This window comes from Molossus molossus, unplaced genomic scaffold (assembly GCF_014108415.1).
Source record: "Molossus molossus isolate mMolMol1 unplaced genomic scaffold, mMolMol1.p scaffold_m16_p_22, whole genome shotgun sequence".
NCBI lineage: Eukaryota > Metazoa > Chordata > Mammalia > Chiroptera > Molossidae > Molossus > Molossus molossus.
Window position 1 is genome coordinate 32845534 of NW_023425358.1, and position 19028 is coordinate 32864561.

General features: G+C 38.3%; 1 protein-coding gene across 3 annotated transcripts in view; it reads left to right on the forward strand.

Annotated features, from left to right (window-relative positions):
* The window catches only part of NAA25 (N-alpha-acetyltransferase 25, NatB auxiliary subunit), a 92128-nt gene extending 74157 nt beyond the window's left edge, over positions 1–17971 (forward strand). For all 3 annotated transcript variants that reach the window (XM_036277063.1, XM_036277062.1, XM_036277064.1), the window contains 6 exons: positions 1779–1902; positions 3058–3123; positions 4533–4630; positions 5762–5872; positions 10460–10606; positions 16967–17971. In XM_036277063.1, coding sequence (XP_036132956.1) covers positions 1779–1902; positions 3058–3123; positions 4533–4630; positions 5762–5872; positions 10460–10606; positions 16967–17089 — 669 coding nt within the window. In that variant the 3' untranslated portion in view covers positions 17090–17971. The remainder of the gene's footprint in view (positions 1–1778; positions 1903–3057; positions 3124–4532; positions 4631–5761; positions 5873–10459; positions 10607–16966) is intronic.
* The last annotated feature ends 1057 nt before the right edge of the window (positions 17972–19028 follow it).

Genomic DNA, 19028 nt, shown 5'->3' on the forward strand with positions numbered 1-19028 from the left:
AGAGACATATCAGTTGGTTGCCTCTCGCACAGACAGGCCAGGAAAGGAACCTACAACCCCAGTATGTGCCCTTGACCAGAAATTGAACCCGAGACCCTTTGTTTCAAGATCCTACACTCTAACCACTGAGCCAAACCAGCCAGGGCATATTTTCTCTATAATGATTTAGTTGTTACCATAGTCCCCTTTTATTCATGGTTACACTTCCCATGGTTATGGTTGGTTACCTGCAGTCAACCACAGTCTGAAAACATTAAATGTCAGTTTCTAGAAATAAACAATTTTTAAGTTTTGAATTGTGTATAATTTTTTTTTTAATCCTCACTGGAGGACATTTTTGCATTTATCTTCAGATAGAGGGGGATGCAGAGGAAGAGAGAGGGAGAGACATTGATATGAGGGAGACACATTGACCGGTTGCCACTCGCACAACCCCAACTGGGGTTGGGGACAAACTGCAACCGAGGTACGTGCCCTTAGTGGAAACCGACCCGGGCCTCTCTGGTTCACCGGCCGACGCTCTAACTGCTGAGCCAAACCGACCAGGGCAGATTGTTTATAAATTTTAAGTAGCATAATGCAATCTTATATTCCCCTCTCTGTTCCACTCCATCCTACCTGGAACATGAATCTTTCCTTTGTCCAGCATTTCCACACTGTATACACTACCTGTTCTTTAGTCACTTAGTCGTTGTCTCAGTACTCAGGGTGTTGCAGTGTTTGTAGTCAACCCTTATTTAATAATGACCCCAAAGCATGGAGTAGTGATGCTGGCAATTCTGGTATGCCAAAGAGAAGCCATAAAGGGGTTCCTTTAAGTGAAAAGATGAAATAAGGAAAGAAAAAAATCGTATGCCGAGGTTGCTAAGATCAACAGTAAGAATGAACCTTATATCCATGAAATTGTGAAGAAGGAAAAAGAAATTTGTGCTATTTTTCTGTCGTATCTCAAACTGCAAAAGTTATGGACATAGTGCGAAATAAATGCTTAGTTAAGGTGGAAAAGACATTAAATTTATAGGTGGAAGACTTAAGCAAAAACCCATGTTCTAATTGCAGCAGTGTGTTGCTCTAGAAAGCACTAATCCTATACTAAGGCTTTTTAACAAAGGGTTCCTTGAAATGAGTGACCACATTCACATAACTTTCATTATGGGGTGTGTGTGTGTGTGTGTGTGTGTGTGTGTGTGTGTGTGTATTATTTATTTATTTTTTTCCCCCTCACCCGAGGACATTTTTCCATTTTTTGTTCAGATAGAGCGGGAGGGAGAGAGAGGAAGAGAGAGAGAGAGAAACATCGATGTGAAGGGACACATCGAGTGGCTGCCACCCTCACGACCAACCAGGGCCGGGGACAAACTGCAACCGAGGCACGTGCCCTTAGCGGGAACCGAACCCGGGTCTCTGTACCGCAGGCCGCCGCTCCAACCGCTGAGCCAAACCGGCCAGGGCTCATTATGGTATATTTTTATAACTTCAATTTTTTTTTGTTATTGTTAATCTCTTGCCTAATTTATAAATTAAACTTTATCATAGGGGTGTGTGTGTGTGTGTGTATAAAAAAATAGTATATACAGGGTTTGGTAATATCCACGGTTTCAAGCATCCAGTGGGGTCTTGGAATGTATCCCTTGTGTATAAGAGGGAAACGACTATAGTTTGCTGATCAGTGGTTTGTAATTTGATCACTAAGATAGGTTTTTATCCAATAGTTACAGTAATTTGTTTTCTTATTTTGTATGAATTTAGAGAACATCACTTTTTCCTTTCTTTTTCAGTATCCTTTCCTTGGTCCTGTGCCTACTAGAATGGGTGGATTCTTTAATTCTGGCTGTTCTCAATGTCAGACCAGTTCTTTTTATCTTGTTTGTGATATTTATGAGCTGGATACCAATGGTTTAGGTAAGTGTGTATTTGCATGAGTGTATTTACTGGGTCTTTGTCATGCAACACTGCACTTATTTAAATGCAACAAAATATAATTAACTTTTTGGAAAAATTTGGAGGAGATGGAAGTTGGAAGCTGTTCTGGAAATGTCTGGTTTAACATACAAGAAAGTACATTCAGAGGTTACAAAGTAATGTTTTAGAAGTTTAAATCCTTTCCATATTTGAAATCTTATTAGGTTCAAAAGTTGAAGAAATTCTTGATTTGTTAAACGATTGTTGGATTTCAGATTGAATTCTTTATTTAAAAATGAAGCCCTGCCCTGGCCTGTTTGGTTCAGTGGTTAGAGCGTCAGCCTGTGGACCAGAGTCCTGGGTTCAGTTCCCGCTAAGGGCATGTACCTTGGTTGCGGTTCGTGCCCTGCCCCAGTTGGGCTTGTGCAGGTGGCAACCAGTCGATGTGTCTCTCTCATATCGATGTTTCTCTCTCTTTTCCTTCCTCCCTCCCTCTCGCTCTATCTGAAGATTAATGCAAAAATGATGTCTGGTGAAGATAAATAAATAAAAATGAAGCCTTTAACTTTGTGGAGAAGAGTTTTTTTCTAAGCTCTCAAACCAGTGAGAATTACAAATATCCTACAGACTATTGCTTTTTTTCCTTTTAAATCATAAAGTTTGTACATCCTATCATTTAGAGTATTTGAAACATAGATTTCTAGTTGTCCTAGAGAATTTTAGGTATTGCTTTTGGCAGAAGGTAATTAATTACTTTATTTTCCTTTCTCTTTTCTCAGTTTATTTTTATTTTTTATTATTTTTTTCTTTCCTCTTTCTCTGTCTCTCAATAATAGAATTTAGGTGCCTAAGAATTTTTTTTTTTCTTTACTGATTTTTGAGGGAAGGGAATGTATAGGGAGAGAGAGAACATCGATTGGCTCCCTTCTGCATGCCCCCCACTGTGAATTGGGCCCACAACCTGGGCGTGTATCCTGACCAGAAATGGAACCAGTGACCTCTTGGTGCATGGGTTGATGCTCAACCACTGAGCTGCACTGGCTGGGTTAGGTGCCTAAGACTCTTAAGAGAAAAGAAAATGCCTTTGCCCATGTGTTGCTTTCATGTATTAAATTGCTTAAAAAATGAATGTTTTTCATTGATTTTCAATTTTAGAGGATACAGTGGAGATCCAGGAGCGAGTAGAGAACAGTCTTAAGTCTTTACTAGAACAATTAAAAGGTAAGCAAGCGGTCTTACTGTGGATTCCCCTTTTGTATCTGATTGTCTGATAATAGCTTATTTTTTGAAATCAAAACTTGCATGAAAATTTGAAAGTAATGCATACTTTTGGTATGTTTAAAGACTTGTTATTAACTTTAAAAAGTTTTCATTACAAAAGCAGTAGATACCTACGATAAAACACTACACAAGTACATATGGTCTTTCCCCCTTTCCCAGCCCCATTTCTTCAGAGGTACGTAAGAACCATTGACACTTTGGAGTCTGTATGCCTTGATACCACCCAAACAGCTCATACATATGTATATGGAAATACATAGTAGTTTTTTGTTTGTTTGTTTTATTCCTCACCTGAGGATACTGTTTGTTTATCATCAGATAGAGTGGGTGGTAGGGAGGGAGGGAGAGAGAGACAGAGGAAAACATCAGTGTGATAGAGCCAAATCGACCAGTTGCCTCCCCCACAACCCCAACCAGGGCTGGGGATGAACCGCAACTGAGGTATGTGCCCTTGACCAGAATCGAACCCGCGACTCATTTGTCTGTGGGCCAATGCTCTTTCCGCTGAGCCAAACCGACCAGAGCTTATAGCACTATTTATAACTATATTTATAACAATGGTGAAATGAGCATCTTGGGACACAAGTGTTTGGGTACTTATTTGAGTATTTTCTTGTGATTAAATTCGTGTAAGTGGAATTATTTGATAAAAGGGTATGCATAAGCATTTTAAATCTATAAGGGTCTTTTCAGGATTTTCAAGAGTCTTTTATTATCCAAATGAAGAATGAGAATTAAAAGATGATCAAGATTATGAGAATTAAATGTGTTATTTGTTATGAAGGTGCATCTCTACCACGCACTTTAGTCTGTTAGTCCTTAATGGCACAAGTTCTTCTAAATTATACACTTGGCGTCTTAATTTTATTATGACAATGGCCTATCTGTGAAAAGGCTTAGACCCTAGAATATGTAAATTATAAAGCCACCTTTTATATTTTGAAGACAATAGAGCAGTAGTCATGTGGCTTTTCAAAGAACTTAACATAGATAGCCTTTGATATTTGGAGGGGAGGCTTTCTGGATTAAGCTTTTATATTTGCTTATTCTTTTGTTTGTTTTTTTGTTAATCCTTACCCGAGGATATTTTTTCCATTGATTTTTATAGAGTGGGAGGGAGGGAGATAAGGCAGGGACATTGATGTGAGAGAGACACATCCTGCATGACCCTGACGGAGGCCTGGGATTGAACCTACAACCCTTCGGTCCATGGGTTGATGCTCTAACTGCTAAGCCAAACCAGCCAGGGCAATATGTGCTTATTCTTTAGTAGATTGTGCATTGTGTTCCTAAAAATGACACTGAAACAAGAGCCGAATAAAACCATGAAATATTTTTTCTGTTTTCAGATGTCTTCAGTAAATGTAAAGGTGACTTGTTAGAAGTTAAAGGTGGCAACTTGAAAACACACCCTACTTTCTTAGAAAATCTAGTCTTCTTTGTTGAGGTATGTTCTGTTTTCTTTCTGAAAAACTAGATTTTTCTTAATTGTATACAGGATTAAACAATTTTAGAAAAATGAACAGATAATAGGCACCATATACCTATAATTTAACCCCTGACCCCTACCTTTTGTTAATTGAAAAAACAATTTAAGTCATTTTCTGAGGAAGCTCCTTCCAAGAAGACCAAGATTTCATTCATAATGCTTAGGTAAATTTCTTGAAATTCACTTTACACCTCTTTAAAGATTTCTTCTCCACTCCCAATCTAGCTGTTTTCTGTTCATTTTCCTTTTTGACTCATCTATTATGTAGTTTAAATTAATTCCTCCAGCTTCTTTTATTTGTGGTTGCTGTTCTCTAGTTACTGAGATTCTGTGTTGAATGAAGGAGGATCCAGGAGCTGATGTAGTAAAATTCTCTTCCTCTTTAGCAGACAGGAGGATCACAGATACTCATAACCCATTATCTTTTCTTTAATTTCTATGGTATGTTTATTTACTTTACTTCGCCTACTAGTCTGTAAGCTTCCTGAGGGCAGTATTCTCTGTTCTGATGACTGGCACATTGTAAGTGCCTAAGATACACTTACTGAATGAATAAATAATAATTGCATGTATACACTGTAGCATAAGAGAAGACATGTAAACATCTAGCTTAATACAGAGGATATGTGCTCACCAACTGGGGAGATTCTCCATATGTGTTTAAGTTAAGGTTTGCAAGTAAGGTACTATCTTACTTGGCTGAAGAGGTGGATAGGAAGAGACATTGTAAAGAACCTTTGGATTCCATGTTTAGGAATTTGTACTTCTCACTTGAGTGAAAAAGGATGTTAATAGATCCTCACTTCCTACAGGGAAGAGAAAGGAAATTGGATCAAGTGGAGGATGGATTTAGAGTTGGGAGAGCCTGAAGAAAGGATAAAGATATAAGCTGTTAGAGCATTGTAAGCAGGAAATGATGACAGTCTGGATCAGTGTGGTGATCATAGAAATTAGAGAGTGGAGAATTAGAGGAGAAATTGAAGGGATTTATTTAGAACAATTGTCAATCTCTTTGTTTAATCCAGTACATTTAACTGTTCCTGATAGATATCTTGAGTATAAATGAATTTGTAATATTTCCTCTTTCAGACTATTTCTATTATCCTTTGGGTGTCCAGTTACTGTGAGAGTGTCCTGCGACCATACAAGTTAAATTTACAGAAAAAGAAAAAGAAGAAAAAAGAAACCAGCATCATCATGGTAATAACAGAGAAAACACAAGTAATAATCTGGCTACATGCTACTTTTTGTTTTTCTGCATGTTGTAAGAGACTTTAGGATCCTCTATGCATTTATTTTCTCTCCCCAATTTTTTTTTTTTAATTACACACCTACATATAGGAAAGTTGAAAGACCCCGTATAATGACACCCAAATATCTTTACCTAGTCTCACCACTTGTTAATTTACCAAATTTGTTTTATTTCTCTCTTTCATTCTCCCTTGTTCCCTCTTTGTTTATTAAATCATTTGAAAGAAAAGCACAAACTTTGTGCTATTTAACACACCAGTATAGAGCAGGGTCAGTCTTTTACAAAACCAGAGTACTCAAGAAATTTAATGTTGATACAATAATTCTATCCTTCAGAGCTTTTCTCAAAATACTAGAATCCTGCTAAAGGATCTGACATTTTAAAAATCTAGAACCCTTCTTTAGCCTGTTGTTTTATCTTTTTTTGTTGAAGAGTCTAGCTAGGTTTTTGGTAGAATGGCCCACAATCCAGATTTGGCTAGTTGTTTCCTCAGATTTAGATTAAACATAGATGCTGTGTCCTTTTTAGCAAATTAAATAAGGAGGCACTAATGTTGTGCTATGCCATTATTGGTGACTTCAGATTTAATTATTTGATAAAGGAAGTATCTACTGAATACCTTTGTTGTAAAGGTACCATCCATCACTCCCTCCTTCACTCCCTCAGTAATTAATAAGTAATCTATGGAATGATTTTTTTGAGACTGAATATTCTCTTTCCCACCAGCCTTTTACCCACTGGTTTTAGCATCCATTGTTAGTCTAACTTACACGAATCATCATTGCATTGACGATTCCACAATGGTGATTTTTAAAAATATGTTTTAATTGATTTTTTGAGAGAGAGAGATAGAAATATCAATTGGCTGCCTCCTGATTCCCCCTGCTGGGGATTGAGCCCACCACCCGGGCGTGTGCCCTGACTGGGAATTGAACTGGGACCTCTCAGTCCATGGTTCAGTGCTTAATCCACTGAGCCACACCAGCCGGGCCACAATGGTGATCTTTTTTTAATAGAATACCTAATTTTTTATTTTTGCAATTTTTATTAATTTATGTCTGTTACAGATGTTTCTCCCTTTCCCTCCTTAAACCCCCCCCCCTTAGCATCATTGTCTGTGTCCACACAATTGTGATTTTTAAAAATTCTGTCAATCTATTACCTCTATTAACTCATTATTCTATAAAACAGAGCTGTCCCACGCCCATTCATATATATGGATGTGTATATATCCCTCCCCCACGTTTTTATTGTTGACACTATTACACATGTCCCTCATTTTCCTTCCCTTTGCCCCCCTCCACCCAGCCCCCATATGTATATTTTTAATACCAATATCTATTCGAGTATCACCGTGGACTCATTTTTTTTTTAATTTACCTTATAATACATTATCATCATTTTATTTTGGATGTTTAAATTTGGCCTAATGAAAGCCAGTTTAAGCTGGTTCTCATTCTTGAACACATCCTCATCCAATTTTGAGCCCTCACATTCTGGAACAGCAAAAATGCTCCAAGCACTTTGTACTTTCCCATTGAACTGAAATCAGAGATTTTTTCAAGAAGTCATGGTGTGTTTATGGGGAATGGTATTTCAAAACAAGATCTAGGTGTTAGGTGTACTAGTTGCTATTAGGGTTTAATAATTTCTAGTTTATGTCTTAGGAGAGAGACAGGGAAATTTCTTATACACACCAACACACACACACACACAGAGTTTTAAATAATTAATTCTTACTGATACTTCTAGCTTCAGTCGAGCATCACTGTTCTTTCTTCCATTCCTTCTGTCATTTCATATTTATAGCTTCCTTTTTGTAGAGTGAGAATCCTGGTTCTCAACAGCATCAATATATTTGTTCATTTGCTGTTTAACAATAAATACCAAATAGTTTTGGAATTGGTGTATCAGTGCCACTACTCATTTCAGTAACAAACTCACTAAATAAAGTTCAGGTTTTTTTGCAGTTCTTTTTTTTTTCTTAGACTATGCTCCACCCAGCATTTTTTAGACATTACAATACACACACACACACACACACACACACATTCCAGTGAATGTAGACAGTTGAGGTACTTTGTAAAAGCACTGGAATGAAAAACAGATTATGTTATTAGTGGGGTGTAAATAAAGGTCATTTGCATTTGTTTGTATTTGATTTTGGAGTTTCCTCCCATCTTTATTATTTCAATTTAATTTTTGAATGTGAAACATTAATATAATTTGTATCCTTTTTCTTAAGGAAAGTTCTTTAGGATTCATTCTGCATATGACATGCTATTTTAATGTTTGAATTTATCCTATCATTTTTAATAGAAGGTTTTTGTTCAGTGGAGCAATATAGTTAGTAACCAGTGTTATTTGAGAATGTTGATGGTATTAGCAGTAATGGTGATTTCCTGCACAATTCAGGAATAACAAATTCAGGAATTCTTTATATTTGTCACTGTGCTGGGTGCTACCATTCATTCAGAAACAAAGTGTACTTAGTTTTGGATGAGAGGCTAAATGAAGGACCATTCTCTCCTTCACTGTGTCTAAGATAATTTAACAATCATGAGTGCAAAGGTATAAATCAGAGTTGCTGTGTTACTCTTTGTGCTAATGGAACCGTATACTCCTAGAACTTGTTAAAAAAGCTTTTTGGTCTTTGGATTTTGTGGTTTTTGAAGTTGTTGCTTTTCTAATTTCCAAAAATAAAAATAGCTTTCCTATTTTTATGATTATCAAAGTAACCTAAAGGTGTAAATAAAGTGAAGATCATCCATATTCCCACCAACCAGTGACAGCCACTGCAAACAAACCAGAATCATGCTCTCTAAGTTCTCAACTTGCCTTTTTGTTAGTTTTTGTTTTTATTTTGTTTCTATTTAATAGGATATCTTGAACATCTCATTTCAGTAAATATATGTATATCTCATTACTTTTAATGATTATATGCTATCCTGTTGTATTAATATACCATAATTTATTCCCATTGATGAATATTTGGTTGGTTCTAATTTCTTAAATATTATAAAGTATGCTGCTGTCAAAATATGGACATATACACAGAGATGAATTTATAATATGATTTCCTTAGATATCTCCTATATCTGAAATTACTATGTATATACATTTTTCCACCCCACAACAGTGTTGAGTGTGTCTATATCCCTACCCATCTGATAGGTAAACATTGGTATTCCCTTTTTTCTCATTTGCATTACAGTTTTTCTTTTGATGTTGAACCTTCAAAGAAGACTGACTTCTTGAATGAAAAGCTGGCTTATTACTTGATTGGCTGGTTTTCTTGTATTTATCTGTTTGTTTGTTTTTTTATCCTCACCCGAGGATATTTTCCCATTTTTTGTACAGATAGAATGGGAGGGAGAGAGAGGAAGGGAGAGAGAGAGAGAAACATCGACGTGAAGGGACACATCGAGTGGCTGCCACCCGCACGACCAACCAGGGCCGGGGACAAACTGCAACCGAAGTACGTGCCCTTAGCGGGAACCGAACCCGGGTCTCTCCGGACCGCAGGTCGACGCTCTAACCGCTGAGCCAAACTGGCCAGGGCTATCTGTTTTTTTAATTGTATTATATGTTGCTGAGATTTCTTTGCTATATTTTTTGTTCCCTCTTTGCCCAAGTTTCCTATTGTGGTAGTAGAAGATTCTGTTTTTTCCAGTTTGTCGTTAGTCTTTTAACTTGAATGATTTTTTTGTGTGTGAATATAGTAAGTAAAAAAAAAAAAAGATTATTTAATCGTTTCTAGCTTAATATAATGTTTACAAGGGCCTTTTCAATTTATGATTGCAGAAGCCATTACCAAAATATTCTTCTGGTACTTCAAAGTATTTATCTAGAATTTATTTTGGTATTTATTATTTTATATTTCAAAAATGTCTAGTTATCTCAGTACCATTTATTCACTTGAAATCACTGTTTTGAAATACCACCATTCAAATTCCCTTATATTCTTTGGTCTATCTTGGACTTGTTTACTTTCACTTTGTCAATTTTTTATATGCCAGTACCTTCTGGATTTAATGTAAGTATAAAATACTCTAATATCTATTAGGGCAAATTTCCCTTAACTACTCTTTTTCAGAATTTTCTTGGCTATAGTTAGTCACCCATCATTTTTCTGTTAGAATATTTTGTTTTAACATTAGAGGAAATCTCAAAGACATAGAGAGAAGAAATGAAGTCTTGGTTCCTCTCATCTCCTTTAGTGTTTCAGGAGATTCTCAGACCAAAGTTATGTAATGACCAAGATAATTTTCTATTGGAATTTCATTTCTAATTCCCCAGGGTGAACTAAACTCTCATTTAAAAAATGCTTAAGTCATTGTTGCTGAGTTAGCATAGTTTGGTGGCAATTAAATTTACCATGGTTATGGGACTGTGTTAATGCCCGAAACTATCTATCCCCGTTGCTGTTAATGGTATTAAGTAATGCTATAGTATGAAATTAGAATAGTTTATGTGATGTAAACACAGGAAATAGGTTTGATAATCTTTCAACTTTTAAAAAATCTTTTTTTCAGCCACCTGTTTTTACCAGTTTTCAAGACTATGTTACTGGGCTTCAGACTTTAATTTCCAATGTTGTGGATCATATTAAAGGGCTTGAAACACATCTAATTGCACTTAAACTTGAAGAACTTATTTTAGAAGACACTTCTCTCTCACTGGTAAGAGAATGTAGGTGATCAGCAATAAGTTATACAAAAATATTCAAATTTTCTTATCTTTATCATATGGACACGGTAATTTTCAATTCATCCTTCTCCCCTTACAGGAATTATGATTCGAAGGTGCCTGCAGTAGTAGTTTGTTATTTTGGGGGTGGGGGTGGCAGTGGTAGATTCCTCTCCTCCTTTATTTCCAAGCCCCCTACTCTCCCTCTCCCTGCCTGCCCCATCCCTTCTTTCTGTACATCATGGGTTTGTTTGTTTTACTGTGAAAACTGATGATGAATTAGGAATAGAGTTAGTACTGTTTCTGTTTTGAGCACCAGAGGAAACCAGATATATATATATTTTTTTAATCCTCACCTGAGGACATCTTCCCATTTTTTGTTCAGATAGAGTGGGAGGGAGAGAGAAGAAGAGAGTGAGAGAGAGAGAGAAACATCGACGTGAAAGGGACACATCGAGTGGCTGCCACCCGCATGACCAACCAGGGCCAGGGACAAACTGCAACCGAGGTATGCACCCTTAGTGGAAACTGAACCCAGGTCTCTCTGGACCACAGGCCGACACTCTAACCGCTGAGCCAAACCGGCCAGGGCCAGATATAATTTTGAAGTCCAGGGATAATCTCCTCAAGTGAGAATTTACCTGTTGCTGAGTTGACTGACTTCTTTGCCACCCTAGCAAAGAAGAGATGCTGGACATCAGAAGTAATTATGTCAGTAATAATTAGGCTACAGCAAGCCAGCCAGAAAAGGAATGGAACTAAGAATAGAATCAAAGGTGCAGTCATCAGATTTCTCCTGATAGCAATTTTAGGCAGGTTTCTTAAGATTCTGTTGGCAAAATCCCTGTAAAGTCTTACCTTTAAAATGTGGATTCTGCCCTGGCCGGTTTGGCTCAGCGGTTAGAGCATCGGCCTGCGGTCCCGAGAGGCCCGGGTTCGGTTCCCGCTAAGGGCATGTACCTTGGTTGCAGTTTGTCCCTGGCCCTGGTTGGTCGTGTGGGTGGCAGCCACTCGATGTGTCCCTTTCATGTCGATGTTTCTCTCTCTCTTCTTCTCTCTCCCTCCCACTCTACCTGAACAAAAAATGTCCTCGGGTGAGGATTTAAAAAAAAAAAAAAAATGTGGATTCTTTTTAAAAAAATCAAATAAAAGCTTTTAGTCAGAAATAATTGAAGATTTAAAGGTGTCAGATGAGTTAACATTTACCAACCTAGAGTAGGTTTAGGGTTTGATAGAGGCCAGAGGGCAGTGCTGATGCTGCCCATTTCTAGCTAGGTGCTCCAGTGATGAAACTCTGATCTGGAGGGAATGCTTCCCTTGAGTATTGTCTGACTGCGCCTCTGCTGATGAGGGAACTCATCCAATAATCTGATGGCAGGCATCATCCTAGCCCCAGACTTTCCCAGGAAAGGGAAAGAAAGCAATCTTGGTTGGCACACCAGCTATAAAAGATTGCAAAGCTCCTCTTTTTATAAAGCTTCAACACAGTGGTGGTGGGTGGTTACTGTGGGAAGGGATTCAGAGTATTTAACATTTCCAGAAGACTGACTAAAGAGAGCAGACACATTGAGATGGGAAACTAGAAGTTTGGTTTTAGCCTGGTAAGCTGTATATTCATCTGCTTTCCATGTATATTAGAATTATTATAGACTTCAGTGGTGATTAGAAGAAGCCCTAATTGATGCATTATTTATTTCTTTAGTATTTTTGTTGTCTTTTTTTTTTTTGTGAACCTCACCCAAGGATATTTTTCCATTGATTTTTAGATAGAGTGGAAAGGAGGGAGGGAGGGACAGAGAAACATCAATGTGAGAGAGACACATTGATTGGTTGCTTCCCACATGACCCTGACCAGGGCTGGGGATGGAATCTGTGACTCAGGTAAGTGCCCTTGACTGGGAATTGAACCTGAGACCCTTTGGTCTGTGGGCTGATGCTGTAACTACTGAGCCAAATCAGCCAGGGCTTGTCTTCTTTTTTTAAAGCCTTACTTTGTTTTGAAAAGTAAAATATGCCCATGACTAAAACAAATTTTTTTTTCCCCAAAGAGTAAAGAAAGACAATACAGCAAAATGTCTCCCTCCACTCTAACCTGTTCTCTAGTTAGTTCCATTTCCAAGAAGGAACTGCCATTATCACTCATCTATAAGGATGTTATGTCTGTTTTCCTTCCCCCATGTTTTGCCTTGAAGTACAAGTAATAGCATCCCATACCATTGTTTTGTCTCTTGATTTTTGTACTTAGTCTATAGGAGACCATTATGTATGAGTAATTTTCTACCTTATTCTTTTTTTTCATTTGATAGTATTTCATTGTTTTTGTTTTTGTTTTTTCATCCTCACCAGAGGACATTTTTCCATTTTTTGCACAGATAGAGTGGGAGGGAGAGAGAGGAAGAGAGAGAAACATCGACGTGAAAGGGACACATTGAGTGGCTGCCACCCGCACGACCAACCAGGGCCGGGGACAAACTGCAACCGAGGTACATGCCCTTAGCGGGAACCGAACCCGGGTCTCCCCGGACCGCAGGCCGACGCTCTAACCGCTGAGCCAAACCGGCCAGGGCTATTTCATTGTTTCTTTACACACAAACATTTTGTTAGAGAATTAGAAAATAGAGAATAGCACCTCCCAGTTCCCCGCTTCAAATCGGTCTCAGTCCCAGCATCCAGAATCATTCTCACCTCTTCCTCTTCTGTATTCCTATAACACATTTGTATCTGCCACTAGCCTTTATGACTTCCAGGCACTTGTGAACCCTTTAAAGGCCTAGTAATTGAATCCTAGAGAAGTAGGTACATCCCAGATAGGATTCTTGCCTTCTAACTTCCACTTGAGAGGAGAGACACTTGCTGGTCCTTCTGGAACACTTACATGTAAAGAAATCTGCTAATTTGCCCTGGCTGGTTTGGCTCAGCAGTTAGAGTGTCGGCCTGCGGTCCAGAGAGACCTGGGTTCGGTTCCTACTAAGGGCACATGCTCATACATAATGCCGGTTGCAGTTTGTCCCCGGCCCTGGTTGGGGTCGTGCGGGTGGCAACCACTCCATGTGTCCCTTTCACATCGAAGTCTCTCTCTCTCTCTCTCTCTCTCTCTCTCCCACACACACACACACATTCTATCTGAACATAAAAATGGAAAAAATGTCCTCGAGTGATGATTAAAAAAAAGAAAGAAATCTGGTAATTTGTAGTTGCAGATTTGGAGCTGTTTAACTTTTTAGACCAAATCCAAAGTCATTCTTTATTTGAAACTCACATCCCCTTTCCCGAATACTATAGAAAAACAAAAACTAAAAATTACAGTACCTATTATTAAAAACACAAAATATTTTATTAAAAGATTGCACACTTGAATGAATGTCCATTGCTTTATGTGGTTGGGTTTTGCTGGGTATCTGAGATTTTTAATTAGTAGATATAAGTTTATTGAGCTTGCTGTTGTTGGCTTGTAGAAATATGTGGATCAAAGACCTGGCTGTAGAGAGATGCATACAGATTAATTTGGAGATAGGATATAGGCACAAAAATCTGAGCTAGTCAAAAAGAGTCTTACTAGGGAGAGGACATTTGAGGATTAATAAGTTTTTACCAGGCAGACAGACAGGAATGGATGAAAGGAATTCCAAGTAGAAGGAGACAGACAAAAGCATGGAGGCAGGAAAGTGAATTGTGTGGGGCACCATGAGCCAGTTTGCAGAGCCCAAAACACATGGTGTGTGGGAAGGACTGCCGGGTGTGAAGGTGACAGGCACAACAGCCTGTTGCTGTGACTGAGTGGTTCTTGTTCAAAGATCTGTCTGCCTTCTAAAATGAGAAATAAGATTTCTCTTTTTTGAGTATCCTAGAGGTTATCCTTAATTTGGGGCTACTCTAGATTTTTCAAGCCCTGTGTCTGTCCTCTTTTGACCTTGGGAAAGTCACTTAACCTTTGGGTCTCAATTACTATAAAATGGAAATCATAGTAATACTTACTTTTTGGGATTATAATGAGATTAAATTTTTATGGCCTGCTTTTGTGAAAGTTATGCATGCACCAGCCACCTAATATAGGATGCATATAGTGCTGGGTACTTGTCTTTTGGGGTTAAAAAAACATCAATTCAGCTTCCTTTAGGTTACTTCTTTCCTTTCTTTCTGAATTTGAAACATAATGAATAAGGCCTCTGGACTTCTACTTCCAGTCCTGATCCCCCTGCCTCCTCCCCAGGGGTATCTGCTGAAACTGGTTGTGTGCCAAGACCCTTTTTCTTTGTTTCATTTGTATTCATAGAGAAAATACACAGTATTATTTTGTATCTTTAAAATCATCTGATTTTAATATAAATTTATAATATACTCTACTATCTGTTAGGTTTTTTAAATAAATGATATACTCTATTTTATTCTGAAGCTTGACATTTTTTCACTCAACCTTATATTCATGAGATCTGTTCAGGCTAATGCATATAGGTTAATCTTACTCTTCTAAACAACTGTTTAGTATTCAAAATATGAATGCACCACAGCCATTGGACATTTCAGCTTGTTTCTATAATTTACTTTTACATACAATACTGAATGAAATGTATTTGTACATACTTTCTTAAGTACATTTGTGTTTCTTAGGTAGAATAGATCTCAAGTAGTAATATTGTTGGGTCATAGGATGTTCTCACCTGGTCCTTTTAGGCTTTGGGATACAGCCAACTTCATGTAAACCTAACCAGTCCTCAGTCAGCCTCCTTTCTGTTTGAACACTCCATCTCCTTTATTTTTTGTGGTCTCTGCCACAGGTCAAATGAGCAGCAAATATTTAACTCCCACATTTGAGTAGGCTGAAGAAAGCTTTGGTCTTTTTTTAGTTATTTGGCCTCTGGAACCCATAGACTTTTCCATATGGAAGGAGACTTGTTGATACTGTAACTAAAAAAGATGATACTGGTAGATTTGATGCCTTTATTTATTTATTTTTATGCTCACCCGAGGATATTTTTGCATTTATCTTCAGATAGACTGGGATGGAGAGAGGGGAGAAAAGAGAGAGAGAAACATCAATGTAAGAGAGGCACATTGAGTGGCCGCCATCCACACGACCCCAACTGGGGCAGGGACAAACTGCAACCGAGATACAAGCTCCTAGTGGGAACTGAACCCAGGACTCTCTGGTCTGCAGGCTGATGCTCTAACCACTGAGCCAACCCAGCCAGGGCAATTTGATGCCTTTAAAGAGTGGCTGTGATAATGTTTACATTAATAATAAATTTGCCTGGCTGGAGTGACTCGACTGGTTGGAATGTCGTCCCATGCACTGAAAGGTTGCTGGTTCGATTCCTGATCAATGCACACATCTGGGTTGCAGGTACATACGGATGGCAACTGATCAGTGTTTCTCTCACATCGATGTTTCTTTCTCTCTCTCTCATTCTCCCTTACTCTTTTTTTTTTTTTATCCTCACCCGAGGATATTTTTCCATTTTTTGTACAGATAGAGTGGGAGGGAGAGAGAGGAAGGGAGAGGGAGAGAGAGAGAGAAACATAGACGTGAAGGGACACATCGAGTGGCTGCCACCCGCACGACCAACCAGGGCCGGGGACAAACTGCAACCGAAGTACGTGCCCTTAGTGGGAACCGAACCCGGGTCTCTCCGGACCGCAGGCCGATGCTCTAACCGCTGAGCCAAACTGGCCAGGGCTCCCTGTCTCTTTAAAAAACATTTTTTTTCTTTCTTGGTTTTAGAGAGAGAGGAAGGGAGAGATAAGAAACATCGATGAAAGAGAACATCAGTTGGCTGCCTCCTGCATGCCCCTCACTGGGGATCTGGTCCATAATCTGGGCATGTGCCCTGACTGGAAATCAAACCGGCGACCTCTTGGTGTATGGGTCAATGCTCAACCACTGAGCCACACTGGAAGGGCTACCTTTCTCTTCTCTAAGCATGTCCTCAGATAAGAATTAAAATAATAATAATAATAATAATAATGATAAATTTTTTATGTTTTTTCTGATGAAACTGAAAATCAGAAATCACGATTTTCCCACTTTGTACAGCTTATAACAAAATACTGATTTTATGTCCACACTAGTAACAATTTTCTACTTTTTTTGAGGAAAACTTAGAAATGTCAGTTTTACTTTATATTAATGACAAAGCTTACTTGAAAGAAATAGGGTCTCAGTGAAAAATCACATGGAAAAATATACATCTGTAATGAGATTTAGCCTTTGCATTTTATGAAATTGAAAATGACACGCTATTCCAATGGAGCTTGCAGTGAGACCATTGGTAATGGTCATTTTAATTTATAGCCGAGGAACTGTAACCGGGGGGGATGCTTTCTGAGCGGACCACTAATTCTTGTCTCCTTTGTAGGAAGAGAGAAAGTTTTCAAAGACTGTGCAAGGGAAGGTGCAGAGCAGTTATCTGCACTCACTTCTGGAAATTGGGGAGCTGCTGAAAAAAAGACTTGAAACCACAAAGAAACTAAAAATTTAAGGAAGTGTGAACCACAGGCACTGATGACTCTCTACCAGAAATTATATCATCTTCCCAGGCAACATCTACATTGGGTTGACCATCATTTTAATCCAGAACTTCCTCATAAAATGCATGAAGGACTTTGATCGTGAATTAATTTTTTAGGTATTAAATGTATACAACTGATTAAATTATTGTACATAAACCAGAAGCAGGACCCTCATCTGGGCTTGACCACTTTTTATACATATTCATATGCATATGGCAGCCACAAGAGAACCCCACTTTTCTTCTGCCCTTCTCTCACCAGGAACATCTGGTGGGGGAGGGTCCTACAAAAGCAGCAATAGAAATTAAACATAAAGCATTGACCTCAGAGCAGCTGAATGGCCCTACTGTTACAGCAGTGGACATTTTGGTCTGGTCCTTGAGCCTTAGGAAACGAAGGAGAAGTAGATTGGGGACCATGACTGGGAGCAGGCCCTCTTTCCACATTAGCAGTTTGGTTTTGAGGCTTCCTCAGCTGCTTGCCTTCCACAGAACCCAAGGCAGGTACCCAAAGGGCGTCAGATGAAATTTGGCATAAGCACCTGCCACTGAAGGGCACCACTCAGACAACCACAGGCACTCATTTTTTGGCTTAATCGTCCTGATAGCCAAGATATCCCCATCCTAGCTCCAGTGAGCGTTAAATCACAGTTGGGCTCTAAGGCTTCTGTTAACTTGCAGCTGTTTGGAGGGGAAAGCAGTGCAGACCACTCCTAAGCCTGCTGAGGACTAGCTTGCTGCCTTTCATCCATTTGGAAAGATGGGAATCACTTTTAAAGAAAAGTGTACATAATTTATGCAGGCAAGTGTAATACCAATGTCATTGGTTTTGTGAGATATATATATGTGTATATGCTTTTACATATATATGTATATTTTCAAGCATATGTGTGTGTGTGTGTATATATATATATATGCTTGAAAATAAAGATATAATACTGTAGTGGGGGTTTTTCTGTTTTGTTTTTTAAGTGGGGGTTTGAGAGGAAGGAAGGAATGTATATTATGGACTTAACCTAGGTTTAAGTTTTAGGCTGGCAAAAGAAATTGTTCTCCATTGGTTTGGAGGTTCGGTTTACTTCAATCTTGAGGTTACACCAGGCTGGTGTTTACATTGTTCACCTGGAGCTCCCTAAGACTATAGTTCTGAAGTAGGTCTGACAGAAAAGATCAACATTGCTCTTGAAAAAATAATACAGTTTATATTGCTTTGATAACTTCTTTGTGTTTGAATCTGTGCTTCTGTTTTTGGTCTTTGTTACCTAAATACTGTTAAGTTAGCAATTTTGTAAGAGCAAAGAAATGAATTTGATGAGGAAATTCAAGCATCTGGTGGAGGATTGGTCTTGAAGACCTTAAATGTCCTTTTCAACTCACTTCTCCAGTGAAATGTGATGCTTTTTTTTTTTTTTTCAAAAGCAACCAAAAGAGCTTGGAAAGTCTCTGTATGCATAGCAGTTGTATTTTGTCTCCTCATCTTGACGTTCTTAGACTCACTTTTGATAGGGTGATTAATAACTGTTTAAACTTCAAAGGAAACTTTTTAGAAAATTACTGCATTACTACATTACCCATTTAAAATAAGACTTGTTGGAAATCTTAGTCCATCAGGTAATTTCAAAAAATTGCTTATGATGTAAATTGGTAGCCACAGCTGTCACACCCCATCCCCCAAAGGAAGAACTGATTAAGATGAATTGAGAATTCTGATTGATTTCAAATGTAATTTAATGACAACATATCATAATTTCATATAACTATGCCTGTTTAGATGGAATTTTGTATGATTAGAGGGTGGGGTATGTGTGTATGGCATGTGTTTTTGAAATGTTTCTTTGAAAATCCAAAAATACTGTACATAAAAGTAGAAACAAGTCATCAACTATGATCAATCTAGCATGTGTGTGCT